Source organism: Calidris pugnax, unplaced genomic scaffold (assembly GCF_001431845.1).
Source record: "Calidris pugnax isolate Ruff unplaced genomic scaffold, ASM143184v1 scaffold50, whole genome shotgun sequence".
In the NCBI taxonomy this organism is placed as follows: Eukaryota; Metazoa; Chordata; class Aves; order Charadriiformes; family Scolopacidae; genus Calidris; species Calidris pugnax.
In genome coordinates this window covers 5,855,856-5,880,325 of record NW_015090780.1, presented here as the reverse complement: position 1 = coordinate 5,880,325, position 24,470 = coordinate 5,855,856, and the positions used below count along the sequence as shown (strand labels likewise).

Here is a 24,470-nt window from a genome sequence, read left to right as displayed (position 1 = left end):
GGATGGAAGGAAAGGAAAAAAAAACCAAAACAGCAGCCTGAAAGTCTGGTTTCTCCTATATATATTACCAATCTTTACCTAGTCCTGAATATCTTACTTCAGGCTTCTCACCTCTGCTTCTCTAAAGGCCCAAACACCTGTGCCTCTACAGCTGAGCCAGCCCCAAAGCTGCAGTTCACTGAGGGCTCAGCAGAGATCTCACCCCAGAGAAGCCCTGGAATGGAACAGGCTCACTGAGCAGGGGCTCTGGCTTATATACTGCAGGCCCTGCCCAACGCAGGGCCATAAAGATTTCTTTTCAGAGGACTGAGAGGCACATTCGCTGTTCTGGTGGCCCCAAATGCAACAGACATAGATTTCAGGAGAAATGACAGAAACTTTTCAGTATCCTGGAGGACCGTGACACCATAGAGACGTACGCCGGAGGACTGAGGGGAAACTTCCGGTCCCTGAGGCGGAACTTCCGGTCTCTGGAGGACCGCGGCACCATAGAGACGTACGCCGGAGGACTGAGGGGGAACTTCCGGTCCCTGAGGCGGAACTTCCGGTCCCTGGAGGACCGCGGCATCATAGAGACGCACGCCGGAGGACTGAGGGGGAACTTCCGGTCCCTGAGGCGGAACTTCCGGTCTCTGGAGGACCGCGGCACCATAGAGACGTACGCCGGAGGACTGAGGGGGAACTTCCGGTCCCTGAGGCGGAACTTCCGGTCCCTGGAGGACCGCGGCACCATAGAGACGTACGCCGGAGGACTGAGGGGGAACTTCCGGTCCCTGAGGCGGAACTTCCGGTCCCTGGAGGACCGCGGCACCATAGAGATGTACGCCGGAGGACTGAGGGGGAACTTCCGGTCCCTGAGGCGGAACTTCCGGTCCCTGGAGGACCGCGGCACCATAGAGACGTACGCCGGAGGACTGAGGGGGAACTTCCGGTCCCTGAGGCGGAACTTCCGGTCCCTGGAGGACCGCGGCACCATAGAGATGTACGCCGGAGGACTGAGGGGGAACTTCCGGTCCCTGAGGCGGAACTTCCGGTCCCTGGAGGACCGCGGCACCATAGAGACGTACGCCGGAGGACTGAGGGGGAACTTCCGGTCCCTGAGGCGGAACTTCCGGTCCCTGGAGGACCGCGGCACCATAGAGACGTACGCCGGAGGACTGAGGGGGAACTTCCGGTGCCTGAAGGGGAAAGGCCATAGAGATTGCCCCTCGGAGGACCGACCAGTACTTCCGGCTGCCCCGGAGCGCGGTATGAACCGGTATCTCCGCGCTAACGGCCGCTCCCAGGGCTGGGCACTACAGAACCCGTTCCGGATGGCGGGGAGGCCACTGGAGCTCCGGGGGGGGGGTTGGAGGGGTGGCCGCTTCTCCTTCAGGCCTGGCACAACCGTTCCCTGGAAGGCGCGGCCAGGTCGGGCCCGGGGCGTGGCCTAGACGGGCAGGGGGCAGAGCCAAGTTCTCAGGAGACGCAGCCAAAGGTGGTTCGGAGGAGGGGTCGGGTCACTGCCCACGTGCAGCTCCGGCCTTTGGCTGCCGGGTGCCTGGCCCCCCCTTCCATGTCCCCCCTCTGAGACCTCACTGGGGTGAGCAGTGGTGACTGCTCTCAGCCCGCTTCTCTCCACCCAGGGACCGCAACCGCTTACCGGTGGCAGGGCTTCCTGCTCGCAGCCCAGGCAGCCGCAGCCCTCGCCTTGGCACCAAAACCCTGCGGTTTTGACCCCGCAACCAGCCCCAGGGACGGTGCAGCGCTCTGTGTGTGGCCCCGGGGCCGTGGGGGCGACAGCAGCGAGTCCGCCGGGGACCAGGAAGGGAGGTGGCGGTGCCGCCTTCACCACCACAGAAACATCGGGGATTTCTGCTTCCCTGCAGGAAAATGAGGGTGGGTTTTTTTCCTCCTTTCCCGCTACACAGAATCCAGCTCCCCGGAGCGGGAGGGGAAACGGGGGAAGACGTAGCTTCTGAAAGCGCTTTTACACCTTCAGGAGAGATTAGAGGGGAGGGCCAGTTTTTAAAGCCCTTCTAGTGATAGGCTTTCTTTGCAGTTTAGAGCTATCTATAGCACAGGCATTTACACCTCTGTGTCCATTTACTTATACAGATTTAGGGAAAATACATTCTTTTGGCACTTAAATAGAACATCAGTTAACAGATCTATTTAGACTTCTATATTAACACATATGATAGAGAACATCTAATTAGACTAGCAAGCTGTTTAGACATCTGTTTTGACACTTCAGTATCTCTTTAAATTTTAAAAAATCTTTTCATTGTCTAAACTCCTTTATGTAATACAGAATCCTTAGAGATACAGGTTGGTATTTTGAATTTCTTTTATATACATAAAGGAATATTATTTTTCAATATATAGAAAAATGAGAGATTGTTCTCTATTCCAATGCCTCACCCCCGCATTTACAGCTTTTAACATTTTTAAACCACCAACGCCCAAACCCCCCCCCCACCCCGAATTTTCAGACGTTTGAGGGCTATGACCTGCTTCTTCTGGGGGGAGGCCCACATAATCCCCACTCACCTGCTCCTCAGTCGCACTGTTGCTCCCTCGGTGACATCGGGCTGCCCCAAATGACATCGTCACACACACACATTGTTTTTCTTCACCCCAAAAAATGCACCAAACAACCAGACTCAGGGCTGGGCCCTTCCCCTCAGGCAGCTCCACCACCTGCTGCAAACCTGTTGAGGCTTAGACTTGCACATTGACATTAACACTTATTATGTAGAATATCTACTTAAACTATCTTAGACATCTATTTTGACACTAATATATTTTTATAAATATTTCTTAATACTTTTATAAGATCATTTTTATAATATAGAATCACAGAATCAGAATCCATAGAGACATAGGATTTTGTTCTGAACTCCTTTTATATACATAAATATTACTTTTCCATCTCTATATAAATGAGATGAGAGATTGTTCTCTATTTCAACACTTCACGCTCATATTTACGGGTTTTGTTATTTTTTAATCTCCCCCCCCCAATGACTTTTCAGATATTTCAGAGCTATGACCCACCTTTTAGGGGGGAACCCTGTGTGACCCCCATCCCCAACTCACCTGCTCCTCTGCCACATCATCGCCCACTTTGGTGATGCTCGCGTGGCCCCAAATGACATCATCACTCCCCAAATACCCCTCCTTTTTATTCACCATAAAAAGACAGCACTAAACGACCAGACCCAGGGCTGGCCCTTTCCCCTCAGGTGGCTCCACCACCGGCTGCAAACCTGGGCTGGGGCATCTACTGAGCAGCACGAGACGTGTACAATGAGGCATCTGCAAAACAACAATCTCCAACTGTAGTTCAGCGTCATCAAACAAAACAGCACAGAAGAGAATAGAGGAATTCCCTCAGACTGAGGGACAGGACAGGAACTGAGCTACAGAAGGATTCTGGAGAAACAGCTCTGCTCGAAAGATGGCACAGCCGGCCAAAGCCAGAGACATCCTGACAAAGTCTGTATCAAGACTAATTGATGCCATTTTGAACACACCATTAGCGTAACAGTGAAGCCTCTGGCTGGGGCAGGGAAACGCCTGGCCCCCTCCTTCCAGTGTAGTGCAGGGAGATCATCCTGTGAGGGGCAGGACCAGGCTCTGCCATGACCAGAATGATGCTGACGGACCCTGCGCTGCTGCTCCAGCCCTCGCGCTGCTGCTGCTCCTCTCACTCACTCCGTCAATGTGGCTGAGAGGGAAGGGTAAAACCTTGAAGAGTACAAGGAACAATAAAGAACAAAGCTTGGTCATTCACTTCATACTGAAAACGTGTGTACATTTATATACATCCAATAAAAATACTATAGAAGTATTTGGCTTTCCTTTGGCACTCATTTAACTTTCACAGCTGTGCATTGATACCATTACACTATTCCTATCCAAAACAGAGTTATAATTTGACTAGGGTTTTTCTGTGCGCTACACAGTGAGAAGGGACATCTGGCTGGCAGCACTGCCCAAGTCAGATGCTACTGGACTGTCAGGAAAATGCATCACTGAAAGCCAGACAGAAATTAAGCACTTCAGAGCACTTCATCTAAATACCAGAACACAATTCTTCATTGTCTAGTGCCAATTCAAAGTGAAAACAGATTGAACTAAAACTGTCAGAAAATTCTTTACCATTTTGTAACAATCATACACCTGCAAGACCAGAGTCCAGTTGTTTCGATGACTCACTTCAAACAATAGCTGGGCTGTTCAAAAGCACAAGAAGAAGGAATGATGTTTGCCTGAAGGCAATACTGTATTAATGTAAATTGCTTTTAAATGCACGTTCAGTTTCTTAAGCAAAACAAAAAATAGATATTAAACTGTGTGAGTGGATGTTACCATTAGAGCCATATAACATTGTCGGCCATAATTCAGTCATCCATTAGTGACCACATGGAGCGAGCTTACATTCAGTGGGGAAGACGGCAAAAGGGGCCTCTACTTGCGTAGAGGGAAAATGTTACACATTTTACTCTTCCTACTTGAGAAAGGTCTGGAGACTATTTAGAGTCTGCATCTCCTTTATGAGCCTTCCCAATTACCACCTGATTTAACTCTGTGTTTCCTCCCCAGGAGATGCTATATCACCACTCACCCATGGGCATGAGTCCATGCTGCCATAGTGCCTTTATGTCATCTTAAGTGCTGACCTTTAAGAAGATCTAAATGTTATTTCAGTTTTAACATTCTAAGTTTAATGTCTCTGGAAATGATTAACAGCACTGTCATAATGTCATTAGGTCCCTGCCTGTTTGCTTACCACCTTTTGCTAGTGTAACTTTATCATTACATGCTGCGACACCCTAGTTTCTAACTACTTAAGTAATCATCTCTCAAGTTCAGAGATACCAAGATCTTTTATTATTGCATTCGCATTCCACTTTACGTAGTCTGCTTTTCAGATGTCGGCACAAAATGAGTCAGCTTTGTTATTAACCACAATTCAAATGAACAATATATAGTCAGAAAATTATCGAGTAATTTATACAACCTCTAAAATGAATTTTAACAAAGAAATCTGTTGCTTAAAACTTATGACATAAATGGAAACAGCACAAGAATAAAGTCACCAGTATTATTTAAGCACTTATCATGGACAAAGGTATACTTAAGTCCTATATTTGACAAGGCAGCCAGAACAAATCATTAACTTGTTAAAACTGGAAAAGTACTACCATTATGAAAACAGGAACAAACCAATAAATAGGCACCTTTAATTGACACTCAAATAACAGCATTTTAATGGAAGGACGAACCCACTGAGTAATTTTGATAAAGTACACTGACTTCTCAGTGATTGCCAAAAACCATACATTACAAAACTGAATGAGGTTTCTGTTACCAAAGTGATAATTCCTGTCCATCTATTTGATTAAGCTGATTGATTAGGGTCTTGATGAGGCCCTTCAGTGTAGAGTGGTCTGTATCTTCTAAAATTGGATAATATAATCTTGAAAGACAGCAAGTATCTATCTGACATCCATCTCCTAGCCATGTACACGAAGATACCTAAGACACTGCATGACAGTTTAAGCTCCTTGGTTTGGGTCTTACTAATAGCATAACAGTTGCCAAATTTAAAGTTATCCTAGTAAAACAGGCATGTAGACATGTTATCAAGTGTAAGATAGAGCTGTTAATTTAATATACTAACTGGAAAACCACTAAGTTTTCATTTTTAAAAGACTTTTCAGACTCACAAAAGTTAAAGCTTCCAATATTTAGATCTCAAACTACAATTAATCTGTAATGCACAGCACACAGCAGAATCTATGACCCCTGACCACATCAGCATAATCAGCAAACAGCTTGCTCAACATGCAAACCCAAACAATTTTATACTGGCTGAGTTCTGTATTATATTTATAATGAAGTTAAACACAGATGTTAATCTTGAAATTAGGATAAGGGTTTGGCATTTTAATTAAAATTATTTGTTACATGACCTGTTAAAATCGGTGAATGATGCTAGTGCTTATTTATAATTAAATGGAACATATGAATAGAAGTATTAAAGATTAATATTTTAAAGTATTTAAGATATTGTGCACAGGCTTCCAATTATTAACTATACAGGACAAAAAATCAAGCGAATAGTGCATAAATGGGAATTGCGATCATTGTAACTAATCATAAAAATCAATAGTACTTACCGTAATTAACTATTATTAGGCAGTAAAACCAGTAGTTCTTATAACCTAATTGTACTTAAACATCATGAATTCTATAAGAAATGAATGTGTTTGCAGAAAGTAAATTTTGTAAATGTTCCTTGCACTAAAAAAAAAAAATCATTGCCTTTCATGTGCTCACCTCAGGAAAGAAAAAATAGACTGAAGTTCACGCAGCTCTCAATTTTATAGAGGTACTGAGGAATACATTTGCTTCAGATCAGTATGCAATTCTGTGAGCACATCTGGAAGAAAAATCATAGAATCATAGAATGGTTAGGGTTGGAAGGGACCTCAAAGATCATCTAGTTCCAACCCCCCTGCCCTGGGCAGGGACACCTCCCACTAGAGCAGGTTGCTCCAGGCCACATCCAGCCTGGCCTTGAACACTTCCAGGGATGGGGCAGCCACAACCTCCCTGGGCAACCTGTTCCAGTGTCTCACCACCCTCATAGTAAAAAATTTCTTCCTGAGATCTAATCTGAATCTTTTTTCTTCCAATTTAAAACCGTTTCATTTCATTTTAAAAAATGAAATGCAAGGTGAAACAAACCTATCTACTTTTTCATAAATTACTCTGAAATTGGCTAATTTTTTCATCGTTGTGTTATTACGCGTATGTAATAAAACCAGTTAAGGTTTTCTGTAACTTTCACACTTTAGCAATGTTATTTAGGTTACACAGTAGAAAAAAGAGGAAAACGAGCACAGAAGGGCTTCAACAGCTTTCCACCAGTGTTATTTTCTAGCTTTCTAACTGGATGTTGTTACACACTGAACCAGTCGGTTACAACCGACTATGAAACCAAATGAAACCAGTGAAACCAAGAAAGAGTCTGTCGGTATGTTATTTGTCCATTGTGTTGAGAATCATTTCACAAGTAATTTATGTTTTCTGTTCTCTCAGAGTTGCTGTTTCTATTCCCTCTAACACAGGAGCAATCTCACTGGCACAATATTCCTTTCTCACAGCGCAGATATCTTGGAATGATTCCGGGTCAACTTTCCAAAACCATAAATATAGTGGTGATTAAACAGAAAGACAAGTAAATATTTCAATATATTTAACAAATAGGCAATTCAATTTAGTGGAGAAAATAGTGCCAATTTATAACAATAGCATGTCTTTTATCTTACAGTTTATTTGGAGAATTAATATATTTTATGTTGAATATTGAATTACGAGACATGTTAGTGAGTAGTACCCATGGTATTCTTATCAGAGGAAGACTAAGCATTACGTAACTGGAAATTTAATTCTCATATACATGCATTTTCTTTTTTAATTATTAGTAACAGCAAATAACTGACAGCACCAGTCACACAAGTAACATTCTGTAAAGCCACATATAGCATCCCACAGGCCCCTGCAAGTCGTGCAAGAAGTCGACAGTGAGATGTACTCAAAAAGGTCAACTTTGGGAAAAAACCTTGTGGAACTGGTGCAAAAATTTCTAATATTTGTGTGAGTCAATTAATGGACTGAGTATCTGCATGAACACATTTAATGACGCGTTACCATAGCTCTAGAAAATCAAGCTTCCATATGAAGGTATCTGTAAGATACCAAAAACAAATTGTTTGAACGTAGCAAAACATTAATAAACAGGAAAATAAAATTTGCAAAAACATAAACACTGCAGCTGTAACGTTTCTCTCTAACCATACCATTACTGCCTTACCAGTGAAAACAGAAACGTTAATGCTAATGTAAACTCAGCTGCTGCTATATATTCATTAGATTCAAAAAAGCTCCAACATTTCTTCTTCTATGTCAAATTTTATCTCAGTATCATTGGCCACAAATCAGCGTAGATATAATGTGATATACCAAAATATCAGGTTTTAGGACACCTAGGTCTTAAATTTATCTTTGTTCTTGTCTCTTACTCCATAAAAATCACCTGAAGCATCCTATCAAGGGCACTACTAGGGCTTTCAAAAGTCATCCAAGAAGCAGAAGGGCAAAAAAGGATATTCTGGTCAGGCAAAGCTGTTTTTTTGGCCCAGGTGGCTCTCAAGGTGACCTCAGAAACACAGGACCTGCAACAGCACAGAGATCAAACAGACGACGGGAAGGCAGGATGCATGAGGATACTGGGTTCCTGCCCGTGCCCTGACCTAACTGACAATTGTATATTTTGTTTTGTCCAATTCAACAGAAATGCACATAAATGAACCTATGACTTCTGGGTCAAATTTAGACTGTAAGGTGAAACTGCTAGGATACTACTACATATGTGGTGGCAGGCTAAAGTTTATTTGGGAGAACAACAAAACATTACTTCATGCACTTTCAGAGTTCCAAATACGATGAAACATAAATTATTGGATCAGAAATGTACTAGCATAACCCAGATAGAAAAGGCACTTCACTTACTGCTTTGGAGTTCTCGCTGGCAAGACATCAACTGACCGATTAGTCTACCATTTTGGTCTGCCAAAACCTGAACTTACTTTCTGGGAATCTTAACCTAATGAGAAAAGATGAGGAGGCAGAAGGAAGAGAAGGAAAGAAAGAAACTGTGGGCCATCTGCTGGTTTATACTGAAGTTTAGAGATTAAAGAAATGCTCAGTGCTCAAGAGTTATCCACAATAAGTAACACTAAGTATATACAAGTGAGCTTCTGGTTGCTGACATGCTGAACCCAGAGCTCTATGAAGTGACCTGATCACCTCTGCGTTATGACAGAAGAATGACTCTAGCTATTTAAGTAAGTAGCATTTTTATTACTATTTGATCACTATCTGGTCCAAGTATGCGAGAAAGAGGATGAACAATGTCTTTACCAGGATGTGCCAGATCTTTCATGACCGACATGCATTCCGAGTTCTGAAACTGAGTAGTTTTCGATCTGGTCTGTATTAAAGCAGTATATTATAAATCATGAGCTCTTTAAGAAAACTCACTATGGCTCAACTTAGTAATGATGTGTTTCATCCTCCTTTATAAAGGCCAAAGGAATTTGTAAAAGGGAAAAGAAAAATGCATTTGTACGCATAGCTAAGCAGGGAGTTTACAAAGATGTTTGCGGGACCAGGGGAACACAAGTCCCAGACCAGCTACCTGAGCAATAACCCAACTCGGATGACAAGAATTTCTGACACACAATAGACTATTATGAAGTATTATTCCATTATTAGCACTTAAATTAGCTTCATCATGAAACAGTAATTAAACAGCAAGGGAGATTTACTGCCTTAGCTTTTTATTTTTTATTCTAATTTACATGATTAAATTCTAACTTATTCGCTGATTACCTTCTTGCTTAACACGCTTTGGGTTCTCATGGGTTTTATTTTTGTCCTTGCTCCTTTTCCTGGGCGTAGCAGTTTTTGGCCTCACCAATCCACAGTTTTCAGCATACTTATGCAGATTATTCTCTTAGCATAACAATTCATAAATATATGAATCAAGTACTAATGTATGTAAAAAATTTAACACACACACACACACACAAAAAAAAAACCCAAATATGGTTCTGACAGACAAATTTTGGAACACTAAGTGAAAGGCTGACTTAGTTAACAACATCCATAAAACTCCTCAAGATTTTCCACAATACATATTAAAATTTTGCTTTAAAAGATTATTGCCATTTGGTGAGTATAAAATCAAATTTAACATTTTCTGGTTCCCGGTCAAGCAATAAAGTTTCACGTTTTCACATAAAATCTGCATGGGGAAGAGGAGTGCAGTTAATCCAAAAACAGAGATACCTTCTCGCTGCATATGACTTTAAAAGAGTGAATAGTAATTTCTTGCTTTTCTTGCTGACCTGGTCCTAGCACTCTTTCACTTCATTTACCTTTCCAAGTTCTTTAATTTGTCTTTTGTTTTAAGACTACTGTATTAATCATTAGTAAATTCAGCACTGGATTGTACAAACCAATACCAATCCTGAAAATATCATGTGGCAGTTATTTTCTACCTAAAGGGGAATACCACAAACTCCTGCATTAATCTGCCAATGTAAGGTTTGGGAAAGAAAACAAATGAGCTGTGCTGGCTTAGCATTAAGGAGTTAACATTCCAGCATGTAAACTGCTTTTTACTCTCAGTCCTTTGTGACAATATCACCTGTGATACTTAGCTAAAGATAACTCCACTGAGATTCCTTAAAGGGAAGTATCTTACTCAGAGTGAACAGCCCTTACCACACTTAGGACATTCATAAACTGTAGGCTTAACGTTACAATCATGGTGCTTCCTCAAGTGCAGAGTGCGAAGCTGCTTTCATCGAAAGCTTTTGCTGCAACACAAGCAAGTGAAGGGCTTCTCACCAGTGTGGGTTTGTTTATGCACAATTAAGCGGTGTTCCTGAAACAAAGAAACTATCTGTAACAATAGTATCCAGCCATGTGACACATATTCAGAGAAACAGACAACACACAGAAAAGTGAAAGGATGTTGCACGGACTCCTTAATTATCCTCCACTGTAAGCAGATGATGAAGAACACGCTGGGGTACTGCCCACTGACCAGAGGAAGGTCAGCGGTTCTCCCCCTAAGCTTATGTAAATTTTCTCTGCTGACTATCAGAATGGAACAATGGTACATTCCAACATACCAAGGCCAAACTAGTGCTACCCTGAATGTATTCTTTAAAATAAAATTTTCAGTTCAGATAATTTATTCTGTGACACTGCTGAAAATGACATTTAAGGCACAAATATTATATTTTGTTCTTATCGCCATGTCACTGAAAGGGACTGCTCTTACTTTATACTACTGAGCAGTTCATGTACAAAAGATGTGTCAAGCAGATAGCCTCAGACTTCCAGGATTTCAATTTTACTGTTGATTAATGATCCATTTATCTTGCAAATGAATAACACTACACTATTTTAGTTAGTTTGCAGCAACAGAAGTTTTTATCTTCTTTAGGTAAATATAACCCCAAATCCAACCCTACCTTACTAGACCATACCTGCTTACATGCGTAGCTGCACTGATCACATTTGATCTTCTTTCATGTCTCTGAGTCTTCTTGTGCTGAATAAGAGCATAGCACTCATGAAAAGCGGCTTCACAGTAACTGCATTTAATTGCCACTGCCATGTAGGAATACAGATTTCGCAAGTGGACACCTGAACAGTTATTAAAAGCAATTAATTTAAATGGTAATATTTATATTTTCCACGATTTTGAGCAAGAGTTAGACTTTGCATAGCCCTGAGTAACGCATACATTGAAGGGAAAAACACAAAAAAGAACCTTCTGTGTTCATTGCAGATTGCCAAATAGGCCATTTTTCAAATTAGTTTAAGATAAGCAAAGTTGCAGCAATATGTTGTAACTTTCCAGAGAAATCTTACTGATTTCAATGGAAATCATGGAACAAATCAAATCCTTTCAAAAATTCTGGTAACTGCTTTTATCTATACATAAAAATTCATTTGAAAACAGCACCCAAAGTAGTATTTACAATACTAAAATGAAAAGTGCAAAAATACGTGAGCAAACAAATTATATATATGTAAATAACAATTCCACTTCTACCTTCAAATACTTAAGTGGGCTCAAAACTTCAATGGGATCTTTATTTGAAAATATAGAGATGCTAAGGGCACCTTTGTATGTCTAAATATTTTTAAAATATATTAAAAATACATTTTTCATATATTTCTGAAAAATTAAAATTTAATATAGGTTTTGTTGGCATTGGTCAGCTATATTGTTGCAAATACAGTAAATATATTTCTAATACACTGATTTATTAATAAAACTATCACCTGTACAAAAGCATTTTCCTCACAGAAAAAGAGATGACCTTACACATGAAATTTACGGATAGAGACAACTTTACTGATACTTGAAGAAAGTACCATTCTAAATAAGAGTAGGTAAAAAATTAAGTATATAAAATTCTCAGAAAATCATGATGGCTTGTATTTCAAGAACTGTGGTTTGTCCAAGGAAAAATTTTAATTTAAATTTTCAGTCACAATCATAATTTTCATTTATATTTTCAGTATCAACTTGTATAGCAGTACTGTTTGATACTCATGGCAAAGTAAAAAATCCCATTATCTGCACACAGAATAAAAATTAACTTATGTAGTGGTCTGTTCTTTGTATTCTGTGAAAAGACCCAAACTAACTAAAAGACATTTGAGTTTACTGTACCGCTTTCAATGTTTCAGGTCTGTTAAATAACCTGAAAATAATTTTTGATATTGCTGTAATATAATTTAGAATTCTGAGAGTTTTGAATGTTTCATGCATAGTAAAACCATCGTCCGCTGGACCGATGATGTCAAAACTTAAATTGCATTTTACTAACTAATGCAAATACATTTCTTTATTTAAATTGCAACAACAATGTGCTCAGCAGCTAAACACACAGTATAATTTTGGACTAAGAGGTAAAAGCTTATTTGGTATATGCAAAAAACCGTATGTACTGACACATTCAATCTATATTATTTTCTCATATAGCTAGATGCATATACACATTTTTACTAGAGCTGAGAAAAACAATACGAGAACTGAAATGGCTTTATATGGATCTGAATATTTTCTGTGGCTTTAAGAAAAAAATTCTCAATACAACCTGGACATACATTTTTGTTAGATACCTTCTTGCTGAACAACAGAAGGTTGCAATGCCACAGGTATCAAAGAAAAAATAAAGCTAAATGTTTACTACTTTGCATTTTAAACAAATTAAATCAACCACAAGATGTCACCGCATCTCCTTAGTCTCTCTGCAAGATAGACTTACCTGTAAAATAATGACTATTTTTTCCACGGAAATATTCTGCATTGAAATAAAGTTATATATAATGTAATTGCTATCATTGTAAGCAGTGAAAATTACAGATTTCACCTATAATTATCTCTACATTTAATTTTCCATTTTTTCCCTTAAACTCACCCAAGTCATTGTTTCGTGTAATAAATGTACTACAGTACGTACACTGGTATTTTGGCACATTTTCTCCATGCTTCTGTAACATATGGATTTTCATGGTACCGCTTTGAGTGAATTTGGCCCAGCAAACATAACATTCATAGGGTTTTTCACCTATAAAAAACATATTGAGGTAACACATGCTTAGAAACTCTACTTATTTGATACAAATGCAAATTCCCCCAGATGTCAACATCCATGGTCTAACAGCAAGAGTCTTCAGACCAACCAAAATGTTACTTTAAGCCGACAAGGCACAAGAGGCTAAACAAGTCTACATAAGTTTACATAGCTTATTACAATGCAAAAATTTGGCTTTCAGAATCTGTGAGTCTAATTGATGAAGCATAAATCCATTAATGCAATTCTTAAGTATTAATCAGGAATTATTTTAATTGTCTTCTGTCTTGAATATTTGAGGTAAAAAAAAAATCCTCAAATGCGAAAGGAGAGAAAGTTAACAGCTGTCACAACATCATGATAAAAATGATTAAACACCAGCCAATGGTGGAAGAGAAAGCAGTAAATTATTTCCTTGCCTTTCTTCCCCAAAAAGTCAGGTGTGAGTATCATAAAAAATTACATAACCACTGGCAACTGACAGAGTCTAATGAAAGAGAAACAACTAGTGCTGAGGACCAAACATGCACACAGATTTTGAACCAAGTCCAGGCTGGTTCTGAGGGCTAAGGCCCTACCAGTACTGGGTAACAACTCTTGGACTCTTCTGGTTGAGTCATTAAAAAGGAATTCAGTTTAATTGCACTAATCTGCCTCAAGATTTGAACCAAAGCACAATAAGTGGGGATATTGGGAAGATTTGATTCAAACCACACTCTCATACTCCGATTCAAACTAAAACACTAATCATAACACACATTTCATGACTGACCTAAGTTAAACCCTAATGTCTGTCATAGATACTAACTGCTGTCATAGATACTAACTGCTTTCTCAGAAGGCATGCATGTTACAGAGCCATAATTGGAGCACACAACTTTCAAAGTTAAAACAATTTCATTATTTGCTGACCAAATTAGTTACTAGCAATTTGGGGCCACAACGATGTCCACGTTTTGAACAGACATTGTAAAACTCTCACATCAGATATATCTCCATATAACATTAACTAATTGAGAAATAAAAGTGAAAACTTGATCTGCAGAAAACAGGACCACGTAAGTGTTTTTTCTAATACAAGGAAGAACAGCAAGACTGCAAATACTAGCACTGTACAGCTAGACTCCCAATAGCCAAATCCAGAAAATTTAAAGAGAACATGTTTTTCAGGCACGTTTTTACTCAAAATCACAAATTTTAAAAGTGCTAATTTAGAGTCTGAAATTAGATCGCTCTAACCCCATGAATGTTAAGAGCCTAATGACTTGGCCTTGATCATTACATCAGAGTCCTACCTGAATGAGTTATCATGTGTCTTTTCAATTTATATGCATCTTTGCTAGCGGAACTGCAAAGGTCACAGGCATAAGGATGCTCTCCTGTATGTGACTGAATATGTCATTTCATTTTGCTCGTCTAGTATAAAAATAAGAAGTTTTCTGCAGTAACATTTACATTACAGACATAATCAATTAAAATATACGAAATTTTACAAAACACATCCATTGCCATTTTAAATATTGCATTGATCTCAGAAATATCTCTTCCCCTCACTTCCGCCGCCCCCCGCTTTTTTTTTCCTGTAAAATCAGCCTACTGCGGTTTAGGTAACATTTCTGTACTCTTTACCCAGATGACCTTACTTCCATGTTTAGTCTCGACATAAATAAAAGGAGAAATTTCATAATAAGAACATAAAAGCTAGAAGTTTTAAATCAGCTGAAGAGGATACCTACTACTTTCAGGCTACTTGGATATGCCAAACAAAATTCTTTGAAAGTACTCAGGAAAATAAATGAGAGAATAAGCTCATTAAAGAAAGTCTTTATTCACCTTCAAGTCGAAATGAAGCACTTTCATTGCAAACCTTTAATTCATTCTACTGTTTTTACATTGTTCTTGTGGTATTCTACCTAAATGTTCTAGGTATGCAAGGTAAAATTAGGAGTTACCTAATGTTCAACTCCCCCATTCATAAACATACGTAAAAAATTAACTGCTAGATCCATTCAAATCTACAGCACTATTCACGTAAATAAAATTAAACATGATTGCCAATCTTTGCTATACAAAGGTCAAATCATATGCATGGTATTACTGGGGGGCTCCTTCAGCTCTTCTTATTCAGGTAAAGATTACACCAACACTAGGGAGAGTTCTGCAACAGCAACAAGTACTGAATACTTCCTTATCCAAACAAGGAAAAGAATAAGATACTTTAATATAAACTGAAAAGTTTTTTCGAGATGTAAGCTATCCGAAATCTAATTAATAAGACAAGGTGCATGGAATAAAGTTCAGGCTTGCTTACAACTTTACATCTGGACACTGCACATTAAAAAAAAAAAAAAAAAAAAAAAAAAAAAAGAAAATACACAAAAAAAAAAAGATGTATTTTCAGAAGCACAAGAAATCTTTAAAGAAGTCTGACAACAACTTAGTTTTCCAGACCCAGAGAATTCAAGATAAGCTTCAAATATGAAATACTGGTTGCTTATCTGAATTGGAATCCACATCAAACTATTTCAAGTGAGTCATTATATCTAGTAGCCCTTAGGTTGCTTTAGTTACCAGCAACACAGACTTCATTTGGAGACAGGATGAAGCTCATAATTCAATTACAAGCATGACTGCCCAATCCACTGACTAAAATGGACATAAAAGGTAAAGCAACAAAATTCCCACCTTAGTTTAATGAGATTCTTTGGCATAAAAGAGGTAAATTTTAGTCAGCTATAAAAAAAAAAAAAAAAAAAAGATACTGAATATCCACAAACAAATACATACAGTCAGTAACTAACTAGAGACCATGTCTTTTCAGCATGGAACTGAATGAAATCAGCGGAACTTCTGAGTGTAAACTGATCACAGAATACAGCTCTACGACTAAGTAATTTGCCTGTTAATTAATTTTTGCAGAAAATATGTAAAATTAAGTATTTTCACACGTTAGTTACCTGTATGTACATTCACATGGTTATGCAGGAGAGTAGCTGTACGAAAAGCTTTAAGGCAGAGGTGACTCACATGACGTTTATCACCAGAATGGGTTTTCACATGACGATTAAGACTCGGTATTCTGATTGAGGTGAATGTGCACAAACAACAGCTGAAAACTCCTTTTTCTCCTGTGGGAACAAAGACATATTTAGATTGTACAAAATGATATTTAGAGCTACAAAATAATTACTTTACCTTCTCAAAAAATAGTACCGATTTCGATACAGTTCCTCTACTTTGGGTAAAACTACTTCATGCTTCTACACAAAAGGATGACAAAAAACACTACAAAAAAATCAAGCTGTCAGGCAAAAATTATTATCTATTTAAGGCTTTAGTCATTTGCCGAAAAAATTGCATCGTGTGTTAGCAATAGTTTAGAACCTAATCCCAGGAAACCTAACTCCTAATCTAGCTCTAACCTCCAAGACCGGATGAAACTTCCTCTCGATAGCATCATTAGGATGTGGTTCATCAAGGTACTTACAACCTGTGCGACACACTTCTTGATGACAGCTGTATAATTAGTACTAAGTAAACTTGTTCAAAGATTTGGAAATGACAGGTTAAGCTATTCTCATCTTTCTGGTAGTCCCGAATCCATAAAGCCTATGTAAAAAAAATCATAACGTAAAAGCCTCTTTAAAATTATTAGCTGAATTTGAGGAAAAAAAGACCACTTCCTTGAAGAAGTCATAGAATAAATATATGCTGCCGGGATTATGTAACATTTTTAAGTTCATGGCACAGTAGTAATGCATTTCTTTTGAATTTAGCAAGTCAAAGAGTAAACATGCAACACTTTGTTTTGTAGAAGATTAGAAACTGCGAAATGGAAAATACGTCATACTCGAAGAGCCTTTCTAGAACAGTTGCCTCAGCTCCCAAATGCACTCTGTAATGCAAAATGTATTTTATACAATGCTTTATATCACCCAGAGATGTGCAGCTAACACTTCAATAACAGCAAAACCACTTTATTATTTATTCATTGTGGATTCATGCCCGCACAAAAGAACATTATTAGCTTTGCTAAAGCTGCTTAAATGTGCTTCCTATAAATGCAGTTAACTAAATCAAGGGACATGAACAATTTGTATAATATCCATACTTTAAATAACCTCAGCCAAGATACCTTATATCTACATACTATGACACAAACATTTACAGACTCTTCAACAACACTGATGTCATCCAACTTTTACAGTACACACTTATTTCGGGGGGGGGTAACTGTTGCTTATCCGTTCCCCTCTAAGTCAGTCCTTAACTTCTGCAACATACTTTTACATTCCCAAAACCTCAAAACAGTCATTTTCTGTTACTTTTACTTTGGTTATAGGAGATACCTTGCTTTCAGGCATTGATACTTGCCTACCACCCTGAGCCATCAACTTGGAACCACTCTAAGCTCATCCATAGACCCCCAAACAATCACATTTTTAAGCTGAACGCAGGAACTGAGAAAGACTAAGTGAATTACTAGATTTATTCGAAGACATTTATGATATTAACTTTGAAATATCTCTGGAGGTTTCAAATACCACATACTGTCCAAAAGTCCATTAATTTCTGAATGCAATCCAAAATATCTCTCCTGACCACAACACAGATGATATGAGCCTGAACAAGTATCTTTTATCACTTAAGGTTGAACAGTGTTATTCCTTCTTTCAAATTACCACAGAATGTTAGATTTAACCTAATCTAAACTTAACAATTAACACAGTGAATATTTAATATAAAATTTCAACCTCACTTCAAAATTTAACTTAACATGTTACCCAAAAACGAACTACAAAGATTATTAACTTTTTCATTTTTTTTCCGATGCAGAGCAGAAATCTCTAATCTTAAAATTCTTGTGATTTCTTACAACTGTTTGTTCTGCCAGAGTTGCATGTTCCTGCTCTTTACCTTCGCCACGTGAGTCTGACAAATCATCACTGCCTTTGCAGCTCTGGCTCTCTGTATCCCCAAGAGTGAAAAATAGTTCCAGTCCTCTCCCCTCTTCAGATGGGGTCAGTTGCTGGACCTTATTTTCAAACACAATGACATCATTATCTCCGTCGATATACTTAAAAAAGAAATGGTCTTACAATTTCCCTAATCAAAAGTGGCAAAACAAATGAGCTATCAAGAGGCAAGCTGCTAATTAATTTTGATTTTCAGCCTAAATGCAACAAAAACATTGCATTTAACATACAGCAGCCTAACTGGGAGTTAAGTAATTACTAAAATTGAGCCATAGCTCTTCAAAATTTTATATAACATTTCAGAGCATCATTTTAAGATTACAGCACTGAGAACATAGAAACTTGGTATCCTCATTTTTAAATTTTACTTCAGTACATTTGCCTTTTAAAAGAAAAGGACAAGAAAGACTGCTCTCAATTTATTACCAAATTAACATAACACTTTTCCAACCTAATTGTAATACTTATATATTGTTGTATTATGGCAATTAAGAAGGTTGTGACACTTTTTCCATTAGGTAAACATGACCATATCTCAAAATTTATCTAGGGTGGCACAAGAGTTTTAGAAGAAATATTATATTATAAAACCAATAACTAGCACAGAATAAATACCAATGTTTGCACGTACTTTTAATAAAGTGCATTTCAAATGAGACTATATTACACATCCAGCTTTAACGACAATGGTTATTTGTACTTATTGAGGAGAAGGGAAATTGCCTAACAGTACTTAGGAGATCTAGGCTGTTACACCAAAAAGCACCAAACTGGTAAATTGAATTAAAAACTTGTCTGAGCTTCAATAGACTACTCATCTGCAAAGGTTTAATTTTCAGTGTGCCTTTTTAAACATGGAATGAAATTATAAAAATATACTTAAGAGCAACAAATTTGAATGCCTAGAAAAAAAAATACTGAGGTCAGAACCGATTTGGTGCGATAGTACAAGCTAACAGCTCACCCATTGCCACCTTCACCGCAGCCAGAAACTGCACCTCAATCAGCAGCATGCCTGGTTGTTTCTCCGCTGGCTTGCTTTCTGAACTGCTAGCCTTTTCTCTTGCAGAATGTTAACCTGAGGCAGCCCTAAATCATGAAAACCAGAGATCCCTTCCCGCTACTTACAGACGTGCCTGCTGGCACGCCCTGCCCGGGCTGCTCCACCGCCCCGCCCATCGCTGCCAGCGCCTCCGGTGCCGGGGCCGTCACCACGGGCAAATCCCAGGCTTTCCGGACAATTCCCTGGCCCTGCCTCGCACTCCAGCCCATGAACCACCTTGCTAGCTGCTCGCCCGCAGCCCGCCTGCCACCCCCGCACTGACCACCCCGCCCTCAGCCTCGCTCCCAAAGCCTCCTGGCCGGAGCGCACCTCCTCCGACTCCCCCTGCTCCTGGGCCAGGGGTTGCCCCCACCTCGATGCACCTCACGGCCCCGCAGCGGGATACCTTCCGGGTCGCACCTGCCGCCCTCCTCCCACGCCCGCGCTGCTCCCCCGGCGGCGGGTCCGGCCTCGGGTGGAGGGCAACCTGGGCGGCCTGTCGGCAGCGAGCGTGGCCCGCGCCCGGCTGCTTCCCCTCAGGGCAGGACGGGCGGAGAAGGGGCCCGGCGCCGAGCGGCCACTTCGCTCTTGTGCCCTTCGGCATGGGAGGCCCTGCGCCCCGGCGGTCCGCCCCCGCAGCGGCAGCTGGAGTAGGGGGGAAGCCCGGGCGCGGGCAGTCTCCCGTGGGGAAGAGCTGGTTCCTCAGGTGTTAATTCCCCAAGAGGTGCCAAGGGCCTGGCACGGGCGAATTTCTAGAGGCCTCCCCATACAAGGGGAGCTCAACGCTCTGCAAAGAGCCCTTCTCCTTACAGCGGCAGCGTGGCTGATCCACCCCACTAGGCAGTGAGGCCTCCTGTAAGACCAGCCTGCCATTTTGTCACCTTCGAGTCCGAGATGAAGGCCTTTCGGTCTTAATTGTAGGCCCTTGATGTGCTCCCACTTCGCTGGACACCACGGGGCTGAGCTGGATTGGTTCTCCGCTTGCACAATATTTGAAGTACTTCCTGTGTTTCTCTCCGGGAAACACTCCAGCCTGGTGCTGTGTCGCTGGAGTGGGAGCTGAAGTATTTTACAAAATTCGCTGAAGTAGATTTGCAGAGGTGTTAAAGCGATACATAAGCATCATTACACTACACTTTAGGCCAGGATTGGTTATTCAGTGAGAACAAGAAGTTTTAGACTTTAAGAGTTCTTCAGAGCTATTGTAAAAATGTCTTTGAAATAAACTTGTACGATTTGAGAGACTTAACGTTTCATGTTGTGTACCCTTCTAGACTAGCAATTTCCAACTGTCAAACATTTCATAAGGCTCACTTACTATTAATACTCTATTATACAGTAGTGCAAAGGACAGATTTGGAGCTTTATCTCTAAATATTAGTTCAGTGCATTGCAAAGTACAGTACATTGCAAAGTGACTATAGCGCAGTGTGGTCCAGGTCCTGCTAAGCCACATATTGAACTTTAAACAAACCCACTAAACAGTTTGTAGCTTTCCTTGCCTGTGTTAAGTAACCCATTAAAACCAGCATTTGAGAAACATCCTGGGGACAGAACAGCAGCAAATGCTGCTGGCCTATTCAACTGTGCTGTTCCATCAGACGAGGTGGGGTTTCTGAGTACAGTTAACACTGCTGGGTACCCAGGAACCATGAGTCCCCTTTTCCACTGAATTTCCACTGCAGGGACATTATTACTATTTATATGTTTTGGGTGCATGAGACAGCAGGTGCTGTACAGCACCGTTGGAAACGCCAGTGATTCTGAACACTGCAAAGGATGTAGCCATGAGAAGTACACCGGTGTGGCCATCGTAACAACTTATAAGACTGTAAAATTAAAACCTTCACAGAGTGACAAACAAGTGTTGTGACAAACCTGATTTTAGGTCATTGACCTTGCTGGGCCTTATCTTTAGAGACAGGAAGTTTTTGTAACTCCCATAAATACCCTTGACAAGAATTTCTCCTATCCACAAATCTGCAGAACCCTAAATGCAAGAGTAATATAAATTTTTTACATTTAATAACTGAAAATTACATTTAATGACTGAAAATAACTATTATGTTACTTGGAATCAACACAAATCCAAAGCAATTGCTTAAGGTTGACTACATATTCCAGCAATTTAGGAATGGTATTTTAGTTAGATACCGCCTTCATTCATCATCTACAGAATCTGTGGGCTCTCAAAACCAAAGAACAGGATGCAGCATACACAGTATATTCTTATAATTATGCTGCTGGTGACTGTAGCCAGAGATTATACTTCTTACACCTTTCTGAATCTTTTCAAGTCGTTACATATACTATGCAATTATGATAGTTGAAGGGCACAGAGGAAAAAAGTTGTTATATATCCTCCTTTAGGTGATTTTAATGAGCTTCTCTGCACTTGAACAGTCATCATCATCCAAAAGCTGTCCTGCTTTGTACTTCTGTATTATTAACACCAGCACCAGCCATGCAGCTACAGTTAAAAGTCTGTCATTATTTCCATCATAAACTGATATTTTCAAGGATTTATAACTCAAATGCAGAATCGTCCTTTTGTTCATTGTTGTTGAATTTAAAGGAACTACTTGGATCAGCAATCTACAAATTCAACTGCTTTCTAATTACATTTTGACACAATAGAGTTTACCAGGCCCAATTGTGGTCTATTGCATTTACAATCTCCAGTGACCAGTACTGCCTACTGCATCATCTCTCTCTAACTGCAGTCAAGCTTCTACCCACTCCTCTAAAGGGTCTATTTCTTTAGAACAAATCAGTAGTCTGCATGAAAAATATATCGCAAAAGGAATAGAGGACCTTTTTGGTTTTTTAAGTCACAATTATATTTTGGGATGCAATGCTCGTGAATTATTGTTTGTTAGGAGTATTTTTAAGGGATATAAGGAATTTAATGTAGGCACGCTCTCCTGTGCTAAAGTAATGTTACGTAAAGAAATAAAATTCAGTAACAAAACTGCAGAAAAATTGCTGATAAGAACCTACCAGTGCATGAAAGTGAATACACAGACAACTAAAATCCTGTATCAGCAGCGTAAATCCTACCCTTGACTGCACTGAGGAAACACAGCAAACTTCATTCTGATCTGTGCTTTCCTCTGAGTATAAACAGCGCAGTTGACTTTTTTGATGGGTAAAACACTGGGTTATCTGTTCAGATTGTCAATCTTAAGTCAGAATAATGTCTTTTAAAATATTTAAGATGTTTAATGCTTGTTAGATGGAACTGACTTTTTTTAAAAGTTCCATTACCGTGTAACATAAAGCACATTTGACCTTGAAGGTAATTCAAAGTCTTCAGTTTCATTCCCTTCCTGTGTTTTAGAAAATCACTTTGGGTAACTGCAGAGGCTCTATAACCAGCCTTTACTGCATATGCTTTGTACCTCCATCTTCCTAAACTACAGTCCTCTCATGACAATGGAAGAATTGCCACCGATTTAAATGGGTTTGGAATCAGGCCCAGAGTAGATAACTACATGAAGCAATAATGGTGTAATTTATTTACACATTTTTGACCTGTCTCCAAAACTCAGAGTAAATGGGGACTGTTGCAGTACACTTGAAAGAGGGGAAAAAAAAAAAAAAAAGAAGAGAGAGACCAAAGCAAAAAAGCCAAACAAATAAGCACAAATTTAACCTTTAGTGCTCATAATTTTTTCATTTATGATATTCCATCTTGTAGTTGAAAGCTCTGTTCTCCTCCACAACATGACTCCTGTTAATCTACAAGAAAACCCAGTCTTTGTTGTGACTTATTTTGACACTTTAATATAATTTTCCACCTGGCATCTGGAAAGTTTTCCATTTTCACTTTCCTCCAATGTCTCACTTTTGGTTCCAAGTATATGTCTTATGCACACTGCACCTGTCATAGCGGTATCTATGCCTTAACACTGGCCTGAAAACATACACACCTTTACTTTTCCTCTTACAGCAGGGACAATCCCTACCTTCATCACCTGTTTTGCAGTGAGATATTGCCCCTCTTAATAATGACAGTGGTAGATAACCTCCTTCACACCATCACCTGTTTCAGAGAAAGCAAGTATACTTTTATAATCTTCTAATTCATGTGGCTCCTTTAAGTATTGTTCACTTTATAAAGCTGAAGTCACTAAGTGAAAGCTTTTCACTGCACTTTCTGGTGCTGTTGTAAACTTGTTCTTTTAGCATTCTACTTTCGCACAGATGAAGCATTTCTTAGGAGACCACCAAAAACCTTAATTAAAAAAAATATGAAAGCATGTCAGCTAATAAGTGAGATTAAAAAAAATAATAATAATTATATTCTTTTGGATGCTGTTGTAAGCAACTGAAGGTTACAGATTCAGAATTACCTTAGTGTTTCAGTGCTGGCCTGGAAGATTCTTAGGACAAATTGTACAGTGTGAATTCTAGAAAAGATACTGATCACTTGGAAAGAAGAGTATTATTAAAATATTTTAGGGTTCTTTTTCTTTTCTTTTTTTTTTTAGCTTTCCCCCCAGACATCTGCTTCTGAGATGGGAGCTGCAGTTTATTCTAGCAGAAATCATTTAGGATTCAGATGTGACTTGGATGTCTTGTCTACCCAAAGAAACACCATCCTCTGGTCCCTGTGTCTGGTCATATAAAAGCTAGTCAGACCTCAGACCTAGGAGCTTCAGAAGCTACTTGTTTCCTTCTTTATTCCCCAAAGCAAAGGGAAGACTGGAGCAAAGCAAACACAAATGGAAATCATCCTGGAGGGTATTGATTGACTGGTGTCTGACCTGGCTATAAATTACAACTTTTTTTTTTCCTGGTGCAGAGGGGAGCTGCAGAGCTCTTGGGGGCACAGTGCTTGCTTGCACTGAGCCATCCACGCACCATCAGTGAGATGCAGGCTGCGCCTAAAGCATGGGGAAGCCTTGCTCTGCTCTCTCCAGTGCTGATCCTAGTAACGTCCTCTGAAAAGCTCTAGGCAATCCTGCTTTAGCAGGGGCGTTGGACTAGGTGATTTCTATGGTCCCTTCCAACTCTAAAAATTCAGTGAAAATTCAGTGAAATCTTCACTTTGAGAAGGCAAATCATCTCTTTAAATACGAGCGGTTCTTGCAGAAGAACCAAAGCAACTTCTATTAAGTTAAAGGAGTTAATGCTTGTAAGTATTGCCTATGCTTTTAAAATTCTACTCCGTACTGTTAATGATTATAATTATATACCATGACAAAAAAAACCCCAGGGCAT

General features: G+C 39.7%; 1 protein-coding gene across 8 annotated transcripts; it reads right to left on the bottom strand.

Annotated features, from left to right (window-relative positions):
• Positions 1–36: 36 nt before the first annotated feature.
• Positions 37–19,257, bottom strand: LOC106896724 (histone-lysine N-methyltransferase 2D-like). 8 transcript variants are annotated; one of them, XM_014956960.1, is made up of 8 exons: positions 19,167–19,257; positions 18,144–18,261; positions 16,184–16,354; positions 13,113–13,220; positions 11,121–11,280; positions 10,348–10,510; positions 6,331–6,433; positions 37–3,732 (listed from the first exon to the last, which is right to left on the bottom strand). In XM_014956960.1, exon 8 carries the CDS (start codon positions 1,136–1,138, stop codon positions 359–361), a length of 780 nt encoding a protein of 259 aa, XP_014812446.1. In that variant the 5' UTR covers positions 1,139–3,732; positions 6,331–6,433; positions 10,348–10,510; positions 11,121–11,280; positions 13,113–13,220; positions 16,184–16,354; positions 18,144–18,261; positions 19,167–19,257; the 3' UTR covers positions 37–358. The 8 variants fall into 8 exon arrangements, with proteins under 8 accessions (XP_014812446.1, XP_014812455.1, XP_014812428.1 ...); XM_014956969.1 differs by having other exon boundaries at positions 16,254–16,354; XM_014956942.1 differs by lacking the exons at positions 6,331–6,433; positions 10,348–10,510; positions 11,121–11,280; ... (2 more) ...; positions 18,144–18,261; positions 19,167–19,257 and adding exons at positions 4,147–4,220; positions 5,360–5,485.
• Between the last annotated feature and the right edge of the window lie 5,213 nt (positions 19,258–24,470).